General features: G+C 38.2%; 1 protein-coding gene across 1 annotated transcript in view; it reads left to right on the forward strand.

Annotated features, from left to right (window-relative positions):
* The first annotated feature begins 16,072 nt into the window (after positions 1–16,072).
* Positions 16,073–16,613, forward strand: part of LOC126457065 (ATP-dependent RNA helicase DDX54) — a 129,242-nt gene continuing 128,701 nt past the window's right edge. Inside the window, exon 1 of the mRNA XM_050093064.1 lies at positions 16,073–16,225. Coding sequence (XP_049949021.1) covers positions 16,194–16,225 — 32 coding nt within the window. The 5' untranslated portion in view covers positions 16,073–16,193. The remainder of the gene's footprint in view (positions 16,226–16,613) is intronic.

The raw sequence follows: 16,613 nt of genomic DNA on the forward strand, positions 1-16,613 counted from the left end.
TTAGTTCGTGGACAGTAGATGCATTTGCGTAGTATTTCCGCTTACGTTATATTTAGGTTAATTGCACATTACATCTCTATTTTTGTTGCACCTTCAGCGTCTGTCGCGCATGCGTAAAGGCAGTGTCTCCTCTCCTTCTACTGATGTCAGCGCGTATTGGTGAGCGTGAATTGTTGAGCCATAAGCTAACTTTGTTTATACTTTCGCTTTGGATGAAGTGATGTGTTACTTCTTATTGCTGATAATGTTTATGCCTACGTGTACAAATCAAGGAATTACTTATATTTATTCACATTACTTTATCCTAAAATACACTCCAGAAGAAAAATTAGACTTAGAACTATATACACTATATACAATTGTCTTGTAATAGAAAAAATGTCGCCTAACTTCATCACTCTATAAAGGCTTTTATATCTTTGTGACAGTATAGACCCTAGTCTCTTCCTGTTTTCTTATGGGCTAATTTGTACGTCCTGGGTTGGTAAAAATGGTTCAAATGGCTCCCAGCACTATGCGACTTATCTTCTGAGGTCATCAGTCTCCTAGAACTTAGAACTCATTAAATCTAACTAACCTAAGGACATCACACACATCCATGCCTGAGCAGGATTCGAACCTGCGACCGTAGCGGTCGCTCGGTTCCAGACTGTAGTGCCTAGAACTGCAAGGCCACTCCAGCCGGCCCCTGGGTTGGTAACTTCAAAATTACATATTGTCCTGAATAGAGTAATTGCCACTTCTTATTTAGTTTGTCAAATTTTGTCGATTTAGGGTGCGTCCGGAAGAGGAGTCCTTGCCCTTCAAAGAATTTTGTAACACGTTTCAGTTTCTTGTTAGGGGAAGGTGGGGGAATTACACGCATGTGGGTAAACCCACGCAGGCTGATTTACGCAGTTTGAATGGCGCAAGCTGTTCCCAGTTGGTGCTACACCCTGCCGGCAGGAGTAACAAATACTGTGAAGCTTACGCCAGCCATTTTCCAGTGGCATTGTTGGAGCAGTGAAGTATTGTTTATTTTCGGCGTGTCTCATGTAATTTTGGTCAACTGTATTTTGCAAGGTAAGTGCTACTATAAGTTGCTTTAATGTAATTCTTGCACATCAACTACTAACCCTAGATGAAACCTTTAATTTAAATGTAGATTTGTCCCGCTATTTGAATTAGGTGCCGAGTTATGCTTAGGTCAGTCATCGAACTTACAGTGGGGTGATGCCATGCAGGTGTTGTTGTGCGTGGTATTCCCCCTTGCAGGTTATATTTTCGATACTAACGAGGTTTTTTTTTATTTCAGATGGGTAGATATTATAAAAGAAAAACCCAGAAAGCAAAATGGACGCAAGAGGAACTTTGTAAGGCTCTTGATGCCATCAATTCTGGAAGAAAAATAAGAGAAGTATCAAGAGCTTTCAGGATTCATGAAGCTACTCTGCGAACAAGAATGAACGTTAAAAATACCGAGGGTCCAAAACTTGGAAGATACCCAACATTTTCGACAGAACAGGAAAATGAGATTGTGGATCATGTTATTACAATGTCCAAGCTGTTCTATCGCATTACATGCATCCAGCTGCGAAGGATTGTATTTGATTATGCAGAGGCTAACAACACTGCAAACAATTTTGACAAGTCATGTAGGTTAGCTGGAAAGCATTGGCTGACTCTATTTTTAAAAAGAAACCCAAGTATTACCATGAGAAAACCTGAAGCAATTAGCATTTAACAGAATACAGGCATTTAATGAAGAAGAGGTTAATGCATATTTTAAAAACTTAGAACATGTCTTTGAAAAATATAAATTTAAAGAGGGGCGAGTGTTCAACGTCGATGAAAGGGGCATGAATACTGTACAAAAGTCCGAGAGAATTTTGGCTCCTAAAGGTGTTAAACAAGTAGGTGGGGCCACGTCTTGGGAAAGGGGGAAAAACGTGACTGTGTAATGTTGTTTCGGTGTTGCTGGTACCTACATCCCCCCTATGTTTATCCTCCCCGGGAAGAGGATGTCAAATCTCTTAAGTAAAGATGGATCAGTTGGAGCAATATATGGTTGTTCCGTCAGTGGCTGGTCCAATGAGTCATTATTTTTCAAATGAATCGAACATTTTCAGAACAATGTAAAATCAACTATTGATTACCCTGCGTTGCTGATTTGAGATAATCACAGCAGCCACATTTCACTTGAAATTTTTGAATTTTGTAAAAAAACACTCTATTGTCATGGTAACCATACCTCCACACACTTCTCACAAGCTTCAACCAATGGATGTTACATTCTTTTCTTCTTTGAAATCAGCCTTCAATCATGAATGTGACATGTATATGAAGTCAAAGGTGTATCAAAAAATTACACCATATGAGTTAGGAGAACTTTTTAATAAGGCATATATTAAGGTCGCTATCATGGACAAAGGGCAGTCAGGGTTTAAGGCAGGTGGGATTTGCTCTTTCAATCCAAACAAATTTCAGCATGACGACTTACAACAATGTGAGATCTTCAGAAATGTTGTCCTTGAAGATGAAGACGTTCCGAATGCAACAAATGGAAATGAAGTGGTTGCATCTACAAACGAGCCACATATCTGCAAAAGGAGTCAAGAACAGATTCCTGGATCTCCAGCAGAAGATATTCCACTTCTAGTAGGCCTAGAAGAGGTCACAACATCAACTAAGAGGGCATGTGTTAAGCACGTTAGTGCATTTGACATATCTCTTGTTCCTAAACAAAAACAACTTCTTCCTAAGACGAAACAAGCCAACGGAAAGCCTAAGGGAAAGTCAGTGCTCCTTACAGGAACTCCAGAGAAGAATAAACTGCTAACAAAGTTATCAATAAAGAAACAAAAAGAAGCCATGAAAAAGAAAGCTGAAGGAAACAAGAAAAGAAATATTAAGAATAAAGCAGATAAGAGCAGGAATCTGCAACTTAAAAAAGTCTCGAAGAAGAAACAGACATTATATAAGAAGGGAGACCACCAAGAAACTGAAAGTAGCAGCGTGGATGACCTACTAAATGTGTGTGTCTTATAAATTCGTCGATATAATCTTCAGGAATACACACACCATTGATCAGATTTTTCATTTTTCCTATGAAGCAAAACGCCCTTGTACTCCTGATACCATTTACTTACCTTTCCACCTTCATCTTACTTAAGGTTTTGCATTACTTTACTCCATCTGCGATCTTGCTGTCGAATAATTTTCATCTGCTTACAAAACTTATTGTAATCAGACTGTTGTGTTGTCCCTTGCATTAATAACGTTTTGGTTTCTGCATCTTGCTCTGTTAATTCACTAAATTCCTCTAAACCTAGTGGTAGCCTAGACAAGGCATCTGCAATAATGTTCTGACTTCCCTTGGTATAAATGATATCAAAACTGAACTCTTGTAAATATAGACATTACCTAGATAATCTACAGTGCAATAGCTTACATGTTAAATGAGAGTGACTGGTGTCACAGTACACTTTGGTATTCTTGGCCAATAAAAAAAATTAAACTTATAAATGCACATGTTACTGCTAAATTTTCCAATTCTGACACAGAGTAAGGTGGTTCAAATGGCTCTAAACACCATGGATCTTAACATCTGAGGGCATCAGATGACTTAGACTTAGAACTACATAAACCTAACTAACCAAAAGACATCACACACATCCATATCCAAGGTCGGATTCGAACCTGCAACCGTAGCACCTAGAACCGATCGGCCACAACGGCCAGAACAGAGTAATACCTTTCTGCTTCTGATTACGTGTGACTAGCAAAACTAACGACTTCGGGTACTTCCTTACCTTCTTCATCTCGCATCTGAAATAAACATGCCCCAAGCCCTTGGGATGAGGCATCTGTGCATAGACAAAAATCGTTGGACATGTTAGGGTGGCTAAGAATGTTTGCATTTACCAATGCCTGCTTAATGTTATTAAAATCTTCTTGACACTTATCATCCCATAACCAAAGCCTATTTTTTCGTAACAAGTTGAGCAATGCATCACTGTTCATCAGTTGTTGTGGTACAAATTTACGGAAAAATAAAGCTAGTTCTAAAAAGGCTTCCAGTTTTTTTTTATTTCTTGGAGCTGGACAATTGCGTATGGCATCACGTTTTTTCGGATCAAGTAATATATCTTGTTCTGACACAATATGACATAAAAATTTGACTTGTTCCTTACCAAAACTAGACATTTTTAAGTTTGCTCTTACTCCGTAATTTGCAAATCGTTGAAGCACCAGTTCAATGAGCCTGATATGTTCTAATCAAGTAGTTGTGGTTATTAGCAGATCGTCTACATAGGCAGTGACTTTGATAAGCAATTCTGGTCCTAAAACCTTGTCCAATGCAGATATAAACATTCCTATGCTAATGTTCAGTCCAAAAGGTGGAACACAAAATTCGTAACTTCTGCCCCCACAAACAAATGCAGTATATTTTCGACTTTCTTCGTGGAGCTTTATTTGCCAGTAGGACATTTTGAGATGGAGTATACTGTAATATTTTGTACTGTAAAACTTTAGAAGCTGTTCATCCAAATTGTCTGGTCTTACACATACTCGTACTATAATCTTATTGATTCCTCTAGCACCGAGGACTAGTGTTACAGAGCCATCTGGTTTGCTTACTAGTAATATTGGACTACTACAGGGTGAAAATGAAGGTTGTGTAATCCTTCATTTAATCATACGCTTGAACTCTTCCTTGACTGCCTCTCGTTTTGCCCATGGAATATATGACATTACACAAAATGTTTCATGTGGAAAGACTTCAAATTTACATTCATAGCCTTTGATAACTCCTGGCTCCGTACTTAAATAAAAAGTTAGAAAGTTCTTGTCTTTGCATATCATTTAGTACCTGTGATTCACTTAGTTTACCGCTAAAATTTCCAATTCTGACACAGAGTAAGGTGGTTCAAATGGCTCTAAACACTATGGGACTTAACATCTGAGGTCATCAGTCCCCTCGATTTAGAACTACTTAAACCTAACTAACCTCAGTGTTCGCTTCTTGTTCAGTATCAAATTTGTTTGTGAAATACACAGCTGGAAAGGAATATTGTACTACGACATTTGACTCTGGTTTGTTTTTGTTAATTTCATCAGGTGTTTTGACTAAATCAATAGAAAAATCTGATCTTGTACATAAAAATGGTATTTACCATTACCTATGTCAATCTGTGTTTTGTACGTTCTAAACGTGTCCATGCCAATAAGACAATTAACAGTAAGTTTTTCAACTCCAAGAAAGTTGCACTTAACTGTGAAATGTTCAATTTGCACTTGAATAAGTGCTTGATGCTTAACCAATTTAGTCTTACTGCCTGCAGCAGTTTCAGCCTTGCAGTTTTGTACATGAAATGTTGGGAACTTACCTCTCTTCTTCAGTTCACAAAAGAATGCATTTGACATCAGGTTGGTAGTTGAACCTGTATCTAAAATTAATTGTGTGTCAGTGTTAAATATTTTCATCTTAATGATTGCTTGTACTTGTTCTTCCTTGACTTTATCTACTACATTTAGCTCATGCAGATCCAAATCATTCTTGATGTCACCTCGTTTGTCAAATCATATGAAACATGTTTGTAGTTCAGCCTCGCCCCCACCCCACGAGGGATCAATAGCCTGGAGCCTTACTACGACCAGTTGGAGTTTTCAGACAGCGCAGTGTGATTTAGTTCATTACCTGGAGAAATTTCAGTGAGTTGCACTGTGTGTGTACTTCACCAATTTCTGTCGATAGCTGCTGTGCAGTTATTTTGGTGCCCAAAATTTGGATGCGGTACAGTGTAAGGCATGGCATTGTTGCTGCGCGTCGGCCACTGCTGCGGCCGACTGTATCTGTTTATGTTTGGCATACGGCCTTGTGAAGGTGAATCGTAATTCGCTCGTGCATTGTAATTACCACTGTAAGTTTGGAAATTTCTTTTAAATCGTTTGTTTTTTTCCGTTCCTGTTACCGTACTCATTACCTCTAGGTATGTAACTTTGCTGTTGTGTGTACCAACCTTGTTGTGTGTTTAAATCACATTTTACTGACTGATTTACGTAATCATGTTGTTGTTGTGCCTGATTTTCTGTTGCTGTATGGGGTACAGGTCATTCCTCATAGATTAAGTCGATAGAAGCGAGCACTGACTGAAAATATTCAGTGTCGTGATCTAGCGTTGTTACTAATTTTTCTCTAACGTGCGATGGTAAACGACTTTTCAAAGTTTTAACACGTCTGCCTGCGTTATTGGGTTCGTCCAGTTGCGTGTCTGGTTCAGGTTTTCAAAGTAACCACGCAGACTACCGTATTTGCTTTTGAATGTTGAGGGGTTGAAAACCTTGCATCTGAGTCTTTCTTGCACTGCCTCAGACCAGTATTTGTCGAGGAAACCTCGTTCAAATTGGATATAAGTGCTGCAACGTTCGGCCACTTCGATTGCCCGTACGAGCACATCACCTTGCGTATATTCCACGACAAATATGATTTTCTGTGCTTCCGTCCATTTGCGTGGAAATACATGACGAAAAGCACTGATAAATACAACGGGATTCATTCTTTTATCTTCGGTAGTGAATGTAGGAAACTGTCGATGTCTCAGCAAACCTTCGTCTGCAAAAAATGGTTGATAAACTCGTGGCATTTTCTATCGTATTTATGTAGTTAATATAGTAACTAGTAATTCCAGCTGGTAATTGTTTAGGTATTGGTGTTGTGGGTATGTTTACATTTTGCAATCAACAACTTTCACTGGTACGTGCTGTGGGACTTGTTATAATTTGTGAATAAATACCAACAGGTTGTGCTTTGTTCACTGTAGCCTGTGTATTATTTGCCTTCATATTTCCAGATCCGGTAATGTTTTCTTCTAAAAGATTGCGGATCATATTTTCCGCCGCTTGTAGGTTAATGTTTACCTTGTTCACGATTTCATTTTCCTTTTACTGAATAGCCTTATTTACTACATCCGTGTATAACTTGCAATCAGTTACTAGCTTCTCTGCGATGGTGTGACCCTTGTCCAGCGTACTTGCTTCAGCTTGACTAATGATGTCACTCAGATTTTCATTAATCTTCTCCCTCTCCTTCTTGGCACATGATGAGTCAACTTCTAAGGTTGCTACCCTTAAAGTAAGCTCCCCTACAGCTAGACGTACACTTTCATATTCTTTATTTACTTTGTTAACGACAGTGGTTACCTTTTTTACGGTCGAAACCAACTGGTTTTGTGTAGCTTCAATGTTTGTGTTTGATTCTGCAGTTTTCTTTATCTGTTGTTCTATGAGATCGTGAAGGTCGTTAAAAGAATCTACCTTGTGTTTTAACTCCGCAATGTTACCGTTAACTTCAGGAGTACTTTAGCTTTACCTGAGTTTTCATATCACTCAATTTTTCGTCTATACCAGCGCGAAAATTTTTGGCTAAGTCATCGAATTTTTGTGAGACCATGTCTTGTAAGTCCCTGAATACTTGTTTTTGTTCTTGCTTCATTGCATTTAGATCTTGTGTAACAATGGTTTGTTGTTGTTTTACCATGTTCATGTCTTGTGTCAAATTACTGTTATTTGTTGTTTTGCTGCTGTCTTACGAAGTTCATATCTTGCGTAACAGTGTTTTGCTGCTGTTTTTTTATCATCTAAATTCGCATTTGTGTTAGATAGTAGCTGCCATAGCAGTGCTGCAGTTGCACTACTGTGGCTGCTGTCAGCTGTACTTCCCAAGTTAAATGTTGGTGCTGTGACCAAGTGGTGTTTGTAACATGTTGTCAGCATTCATATTTTGATCACTCTCCGATGTTTCATTCATGAGCGGCATGTCGCTCTGGGAGAGGCATGACATCGTCTCGTCAGTCGTAAACATTGTGTCGTCAAGGTCATTCTGTGGTGGAGCGTCACCACAGTCTAACATAACAGTCGCGACACTCACTGCTGTGAAAGTTCTTGCCGTTTGACAGATGGAGCGAAACTAGCGCTCCAAGCGGCAGGTAAGGTGAACGTCAGACGCGTCGTAAGCATAATGTTTGTTTGCGTCCATTTCTTACGTAATTTCCGAATTATTCGAGTTATTTTCTTGCCTCCAAGAGTTGTGTAGTATCAGAAGGCATATATGTTTCTAAAAATGATTCTAGAATAAGCGCAAGTATGGACAAAAACCATGAATAGAGTGGCAAGCTACAACACATTCGTGAAGAAACACTTGTGACATTGGACAGAATTGCAGCTAACCATGTTGATATCAAAAGAATATAAACGCACAGATTCACATGTAAGAAGCACAGATATGTACCTCTACATGCAAAAGCGATCGACAGCTCGTTTAACGTTCTGTAGGCCTACTGTGTTTGTCATTGTCGCCTGTCGCCACAAGTACGACCTTCATCTTTATATTATTCTAAGTGGGACAAGCAACTGCCAAATAGTGGGAGAAATATACTGAAAACATTATAATGAGCTGATTACATTACATTTCACGAAAAACCAAATATTTGAATAATTTTCAAACAACCTGTCTGTAGGCATTTTCCTTGTCCCATAATAGTTTCGCTCGAAGTCTAGCGATCTGCACATTCTGACACTTCACACGCTTTTGTAAGACAGGAACAGCTGCACTTAATCTAACTACTTCACCGTCAAAGCAGGTCTGTGTTGATGATTCACACGAATCTGGCACTGATACATTTAGAGTGGAACTGGCTGCTTCTGAGTCATAGGACTGTTTTACAGCTTTAGATTGACTGTCGAATCTTTTTGGCAGTTTCCTCTTCATCGTCAGCTGAGGTGGCTTATTTGGAATGTCAAACTGTGTGGGTACTGCATTCCACACGAGTTTGTTATTGTCTGCGTTCATGAGCTGGTTTTGTTCGAAATGTAGCGAACAAAACCTAATATTATTATACAGGTAAACTGGGTCTTTCTTCATAAGGTCTTCTCGTCTGCTATTGACTAGCCATTTTCTGCTCCTAAAACGAAACAGTCACAATTTATACACATACAGTTTGCAAGTGAATCCTGACGATACAGTTTAGTAACATGATGGTATTTACCTCTGAGGATCCTTAGGAAACCTAAAAAAGACAGCTGCGGTGTCTTCTTCCTGTTGCTGCTGCAATTTATTGTGCTACAAACGCTTCCGATGGTAAAAACTATTGTATAAATCAAAATAAACAATCACTATTCGCTTTCACGATCGCGCTGAACTCACAGTTCAACCTACAGGCCGCTTGGGGCGCTGCTGGCGCTGAAGGCAACAAAATCGAGGCGAAGTGTCGCGACTGTTATGTTAGACTGTGGCGTCACTATGATTTGTTGCTCCTGCGACATTCATCTCTGATCTACTTAAACTTTCTGCAGTAGTTATGCATGGCGCCTGAACTTTCATTGTTCGATCTCACATTCTATGCCATCTTGGCTGATTGCGTTTCCGCTGTTGTCATCAACAATAGTCATATATTTATCGGCCATGTTATATTAATTTGTAAGAAATAAAAGTTTCACAAAATGTTAAAAATTTCCTACAGTAATTATTACTCTTGATAAATGCAAATTACGAAATGTCTAAGCCTGTTTTTTCGTCTACTATGATGCTCAAACTATTGTGTCACTATTCTTTGTTTTGTTGACAATGCGAATCACATTGAAAAATTTCTGTAAATTTTTCGCCAATGAAATTCAAGGAAGGAGATAATGAGGAAAAGGTTTCTATCTACATCAAAAGAGGCGCTACCAAGCGTAACCATGCAAGCAACTTGCGTAGCGGTCCTATCTTTACGTGACTTGCGTCCAATTCTTATTCATTTCAAAATTTTTCTCCTCAATTTTTGCCTTTTTGTAATACTTGTTTCCCTTTGTGATTCTTGCAAACAGAAAATACAGATAATTAATTTTTATAATTCATAACAATGTCATAGAAATTTCTAACTATAGCAATAGTTAACAACACTATTAACGGCCTGTGCCCAGAAGTCCTGCCACAGGTCGCCAATTGTAACATATTTTGAAAATGTAAATGGTAAATATAACTATACCGAATATGAAAAATGTAATTGCTTGCGTAAATATCTGTCTTGTGCTTAACTTTGTTTCGTTTAACGATCGGACTTCGGTGGAATGCTTGAAGCTGCAGGCAGTGAAGGACTCCTTCAGCACTGGCACTTCTCGTAATTACAAAACAATTCACTTCACTTACTTAAATAAAAATGCTTAATACTGCTCTTTAACCCTGTATTATTCACTCATACAATAGAATACATCACTATCACAGTATGCCGCCCTGCTACATACTCGAAAGTCTGATTCTCTCTCTCAAAAACAAAAAAGAACTGTACATAAAACTGAATGATAAAATGTTTTCTTCTGTCTGCGTCTTACCGCACATTCCAAATTAAAGTCTTTGCTAATGTGTCTGTTCGATCGGTATTTCTTTTTTGCTTTGCTGTTAAATAAATATTAAGTTAGCGCCATCCAGGGGGCTCTTTCGTCATGTTCCTTTACAGCTGTTATAAAACGCTTGGGATTTTATACAAATTTGACATGAAAAGTTAACAGAACTTTTTAGCCAATTGAGTAAAGTTATTGTGTAATACCGATAGCTCAGCATCTTACAAAAATCTCTTCGGCGTCCTTGCGAGTCTTACACTTACATGTCAATATATTTACTCCTTATAGTATTTGTAGTTAATAACAGGGTTAATTTTACTACATTCAGTAAATGAACTTGCAAAATACTGGAAGTAAAAATTAAAAAATACAAAGTAAAAAATTATTTTATTAGCCTCTCCTTCTATAAATAATTATAATTAAGCATAATGTTTCAACTCATGGATGCATATGCTGGTTAACACCAAGATTCATATTAAACAGAATTTTAATGTTACAGTTATATGTAAGGGTGACAGTACTCTATGTAACATTATGAAATCCTTCGAATGAAGTATGAAAGAAAAACAATACTTTAATAAAAAAAACTATTTGTAGCTTCCAAAACCATTAGTCCCTTCCTCTGGGAAGATGGATATGTTTTGCAAGATTGTGAATGAGGGGAAGATCACTTAGACCATCCATGTAGAACATTTGTGTGATGCAATCGTGAGTACTGTTCCAGTGTTTGAGATCCCCAACAGGTCAGATTAAACCAACACACTGAAATGACTCAGAGTCAGGGTGCTAGATAGGTTACCAGTAGATTCAAACAATGTGCAAGTATTATGAAGCTGCTTGGAAAACTCATGTGAATCCCTGGAGGGAAGACAATGTTCTTTTTGTAGAACACTATTGAGAAAATTTAGAAGATGTGAGAGACCAGGGCTCATATGGAGGCATGTAGATAGTCTTTCTTCTTTCACTCCATTTGTGAGAAGAACAGGAAAGAAAATGATTTGTAGTGATACAAGGTACCCTGCACCATGCACCATTTGATTGCTTGAGTAGTACATATTTATTTTTATTTATATCCGTTACAGCCATCTATGGGCTAGGTTTACACAACTTCCCTCACTTTCGAAAGTTCTCTTCCTTCCTCTTTCGCCAGTACTCCTTCATCCATTGGCTCACTCATGCTCGTTCTTCTGCTGAGAATACTCTGTTCTTCCTTGTTTTCTCCTCGAAGAATTCCTTCACCTCCGCAACCTTTTTCATAAAGATCTGCCTGTTCACCATTTCTTTTGCCGTGATCTCGCGTTTTTCTAGGCCCCAGAGCACTTCTTTCACCCATGGATTTTGTGTCTTCCTGTTCTCCTGGAAGAGTAGAATCTTGTTCTTGAATTGCTGCCTTTTCATTGTTGTTTAGAGTCAAAATCTCTCCTAGGTACTTGAACCTCTGAACTCTTATGATGTGTCCATACTTGGTCCTCATTGTACAGACTGGATCAGTGGGATTTATGTTCATATATTGTGTATTCTCAAAAGATATTTGCAGTCCTGTCTTCACTGCTGTTTCCTTGAGGACTTTAATCTGTTTAGTTGCAATTTGCAGATTCTCTGCAAAAAAACACTATATAGTCTGCAAATGCGAGGCATTCAAATGTAAGCCCAGACTGTTTGCGGCCTAGCCTGATTCCATTTGGAAAGCTGAACTGACTCACTTTTTTCGTCATTCCCTGATACCTTTTTCCAAAACACAGTTGAACAAGATCGGAGAGAGACTGTCTCCTTGTACTATGCACACATATTAAAATTCAGAAAAAAACTGTGACTGCGTACTACATTAAAAAATGTTTGTTGAAAATAACCAAAAGCTTCGTGATTTATTTCAAATGTTTGTTCCACATTTATCTGTACCTGATACACTCTGACAATCAGTGACTTGCATCTATAACAGGCTTACAATTTGGAGATCTCAGTATTGCTTAAATCTGTTAATTACCCCTCATACAGCTCTTTTTATCAAAAGATCACATGAAAAACTGTATTTTTCAGAAGGTACATATAGGAAGATTTGATTGGCATATGGCTGTTTGTTTACAGAACAACGGTCAAAATTTAAGCATATCAGTAACACCGATTGGGCAAGAGCACATATCTATCTGGGCTGGAGTACTATATTGGATATCCCCCCCCCCAACACACACAGTTGTGAAACTCGGAGAATGAGAAATGAAGGTTGTGGTAACAGACGGCATGTGGATTTGCCCAATATTTTGTTTGCAGGATATTTAAATAAGCGTTCCCATATTTAACGCATTTTTCATAACAAAAAATAAAACTACTAGGGCATACCTAAAAACATATATTAAAAATGAACAAACATAACCTAACGTCCGGTTCCCGCATACTTTAGATGTGCGTTTACATACAAATTTAAGACATTTCTTTAAGTATTAACAGAAGAATTTAGGTTGTTTTCATTACACACACATTTAGCAGTGCCGCATCTACTCGGGGGAATTAGAGGTTTTAAGTTCTATCTATTATTTCCTTTCAAAACACGTAAAGTATTATTGCGCATACACGATCTCATGCTTAATTTTTCAGGTATACAGGTTTTGATTTTTAACATTAGTTTAACTGCTTTACGTTACTATGTTAGTAGTACATACGTATATTAGTGTTCCACATAATGTTAGTGACTCTTGTGATCTGAAGTTAATAGAATATTTCTGTTATTGCCTAGATAGATTTTGTAAAGATATTGTAAATAACCATGAGTGAGACGTGTTTGAGCTGCCGTAGGAAAATCAGTTCTGGGGTTCTGTGCAGCTGTTGTGGCAGATGGTTACATTGGGGTCCATGTAGTGGAATGGGAATCGGGAAGTAAATGGGTCTCTTCCATGGTATTGCAGATTATGTTCGAGGGATAGGAAAATAGTGGAACAGGAAGGGAAGATAGAGCCCTTCAGGCTGAACTGGATAGTGCTAGGGAGGAACTGATAAGGTTAAGGGGGGAGAAGGGTGAAGACAGGTGAGAAGTGGCGGCAAGGAACAGGGGCCACAGAAAGAGAACAGTATCTGACAGTTTCATCATTGGCACAAACAATAGATTTGCCTTGCTACCTCAGTCAACTAAGGAAGAGGCTCAAGTAGACGTAAGTGTAGTCAGCCCTCAACAGACTCCCACTTGCAAACCAACTGTTGTAAAGAGAGTAGAAAGTAGGAGGAAAGTTCTAAGTTCTGTTGTTAGGCAGTAGCGATGGAAGAGGTGTGGGCCAGATCTTGTAGGAAAAATTGGGTGGCAGGTACCAGGTCACAAGTATTTTCAAGCCTAGTGCATGTCTTAGCCAAGTGATAGTGGATGTGGATTCATTGTGCAAGGGTTTTACAAAGCTGGATCATATTGTGGTAGTGGGTGGAGTGGGGAACAGTACTGATAGGGATCAGGGCTACAATATTGGTGTGACCTGGTAAAAATAGCACCTGCAACAAACCATACAAATGTTGGCTTGGTTCCCGCTTTCATGCCATATGATCGGCCACAATTGCACAGATCTGTCAGGAGGGTCAATATGGAGCTACAGGAGCTGCTTTGAGTGGCTGCTTTGTCAGGCATAGGTTTGATTCCTGTTGATGGTATTGGTAGGTGGGACTTCACAAACATGGCCTCTATCTCAATAGGAAAGGGAAGGGTAAACTGGCTGGGATGATAGCAAAATCTTTAAGGGAGTACTCTTTTAGGCTAAGATCAAAGTCCAGTCATCCTACATTGATTGAAATTAAGCTAATGAGAAGTTCAGACAGGCAGGTACTAGAGAATTTAAAATATCACAAGAGTCTCATAACAGTACATTGAAAAATAATGTTAATATATTGCATCAGAATGTCATAGAAAATAAAAAAAACAAGGTAGATGAGCTTATTGTTTGTTTAGAAGATTTAGAAACTGAGGGTGGAATAAATGTACTAAGCTTATCTGAACATCATATAGTCACAAGTACAGAAATGGTAAATGTAGGTGGATATAAGCCTTCAGCATATGTAAGTAGAGTCACTATGGAGAGAGGACGAGTTGCCATATATATTAAAATCTATCACAATGTGAAAAATTTGGAAACAAAAAGATTTTGCATAGAGAAAAATATAGAGGGATGTGTGTGTGAGCTTAACCTAAATAATGGCAATTTTATAATTGTAGCCATGTATAGGTCCACATTTGGAAATATTCAACTTTTTTGAAAAACTTGGGTTCTGGATTATTTGTTGTGCTATCTGTCAGACAGTGAAAGCAAATTATTGTTTGTGAGGATTTCAATGTAGATTTTCTGAAAGAGTCTGATTGGAAGCTTGACCTCGAAGTATTACCTGGTTCTTTCAATTTGACATCAGTTATTGATTTTCCTACACGGGTGGTACAGGAAAGCAGCACACTGATAGATAATGTTTTTGTAGACACAGATAAATTTAATGAAATAAAACCTTTTGTTGTTAAGAATGGTCTGTCTGATCTTGATGCACAACTAGCTGCAGTATATGATATAGCTCCATAGAGTAATGCAAAACAGTCCTCCAAAATAGTGTGTTCAATTAACGATTTAACAGTTCAAAATTTTAGGGAAAGCTTGCAACAGTTGGACTGGGATGAGGTGTACAGGGAACATGACGCTAATTTATAATTTAACCTATTTCATGATACCTTAATGAGTATATTTGAATACAGTTTCACTAAGAAAACAGTGAATTTTAATTGGTTCAAATGGTTCTGAGCACTATGCGACTTAACTTCTGAGGTCATCAGTCGCCTAGAACTTAGAACTAATTAAACCTAACTAACCTAAGGACATCACACACATCTATGCCCGAGGCAGGATTCGAACCTGCGACCATAGCGGTCACGCGGTTCCAGACTGAAGCGCCTATAACCGCACGGCCACACTGGCCGGCTGAATTTTAATTGTAAGAAACCATGTACAAAGTCTTGGCTTAGTAAGGGGATAAAAATATCTTGTAAACAGAAAAGGGAAATGTATATTATAGCTAGGAGGAGTAATGGTCCCAAAACAGTGAAACATTATAAAAACTACTGCATTGTATTAAGAAAAGTTATTAAAAAGTCCAGAAGTATGTGCATTATATCTGAGATTAGCACATCTGATAATAAAATTAAAACAATTTGGAATATTGTTAAAAGGGAAAAAAGTCATCCGCGAACACAGAAGGCTGTATTTCTATCAAACACAATGAAAATTTGTTAACAAGAAATCAGATGTAGGAAACATTTTTAATAATCATTTTTAATTGTTGTAGAGAAAACAGGATCCAGCTATTCATTAGAAAATGCAAGGCACTGTATGGAAGACGCAGTACCTATGCAATTGGATAAAACTGAAATTCAACCCACCTCTCCAACTGAAATTAGAAAAATAATATATTCACTCAAAAGTAAAAGCTCACATGGAATTGATGGCATTTCCAACAGAGTACTAACGGAAGCTTCTTTCAAACCATCTGGATTAACTTGACGTTCCAAAACGATAGCTGAAGGCAAGTTTACAAACGCTGCGGCCAACAGGTGACGACGTCACTTATGTCAACAGAGCTGCTTACTGGTCACCGGACAACGCTGTCACGCTTTCGGCCTTTCTGATGACGCCATGAAGTGCTCCCTTGGGTTCCGCGAGACGCACGTGGTCCACGAGCCGCTTGTGCCATAAATGTCTGTGACAATTAACATCCTTGGTTACAATGAATGTTGTTCGAACTTCTTTGACTTTGTAGTGCGACGTATAAACAAAACAAAATAACACATGTTGCTTGCTGTTAAGTTGCAGTGATCGTGGGTGTGGATGAGTAAAGAAGAAATCCGTGGACTGGAAAAGTGAGTTATAGTGCCCCGGTAACCTGTACGTTTTAGTTTTGAGAGTGCATTTATTGTACACCAAATCAAGCCTGGTGTAACGTTACATCGTTTAGTAATTTGGATAGCATTTTGCTGGATTGTTTGTATTTTATATGTCGTTATGATGATCGATAAATGACGTTGCCAGCGGAAACTTTTTTTTTTACTTATTTGTTTGTTTACAAGTGTTTGTATGTAGTAGCAGGTCAGAAAAACTAAACATCCCAATTACACCCTAAAGACTACCCATATTTTTTATCTTGTGTAGTTTACTTTGAGCCAAGATAAATTAATTTACACTCCAAAATATTGTAGTAGCAGATACTGACTAGGATTTGTCCTTATGCTTACTAGCATTTATTGTGAA

The sequence above is a fragment of the Schistocerca serialis genome, chromosome 2 (assembly GCF_023864345.2).
Source record: "Schistocerca serialis cubense isolate TAMUIC-IGC-003099 chromosome 2, iqSchSeri2.2, whole genome shotgun sequence".
Classification (NCBI taxonomy): domain Eukaryota; kingdom Metazoa; phylum Arthropoda; class Insecta; order Orthoptera; family Acrididae; genus Schistocerca; species Schistocerca serialis.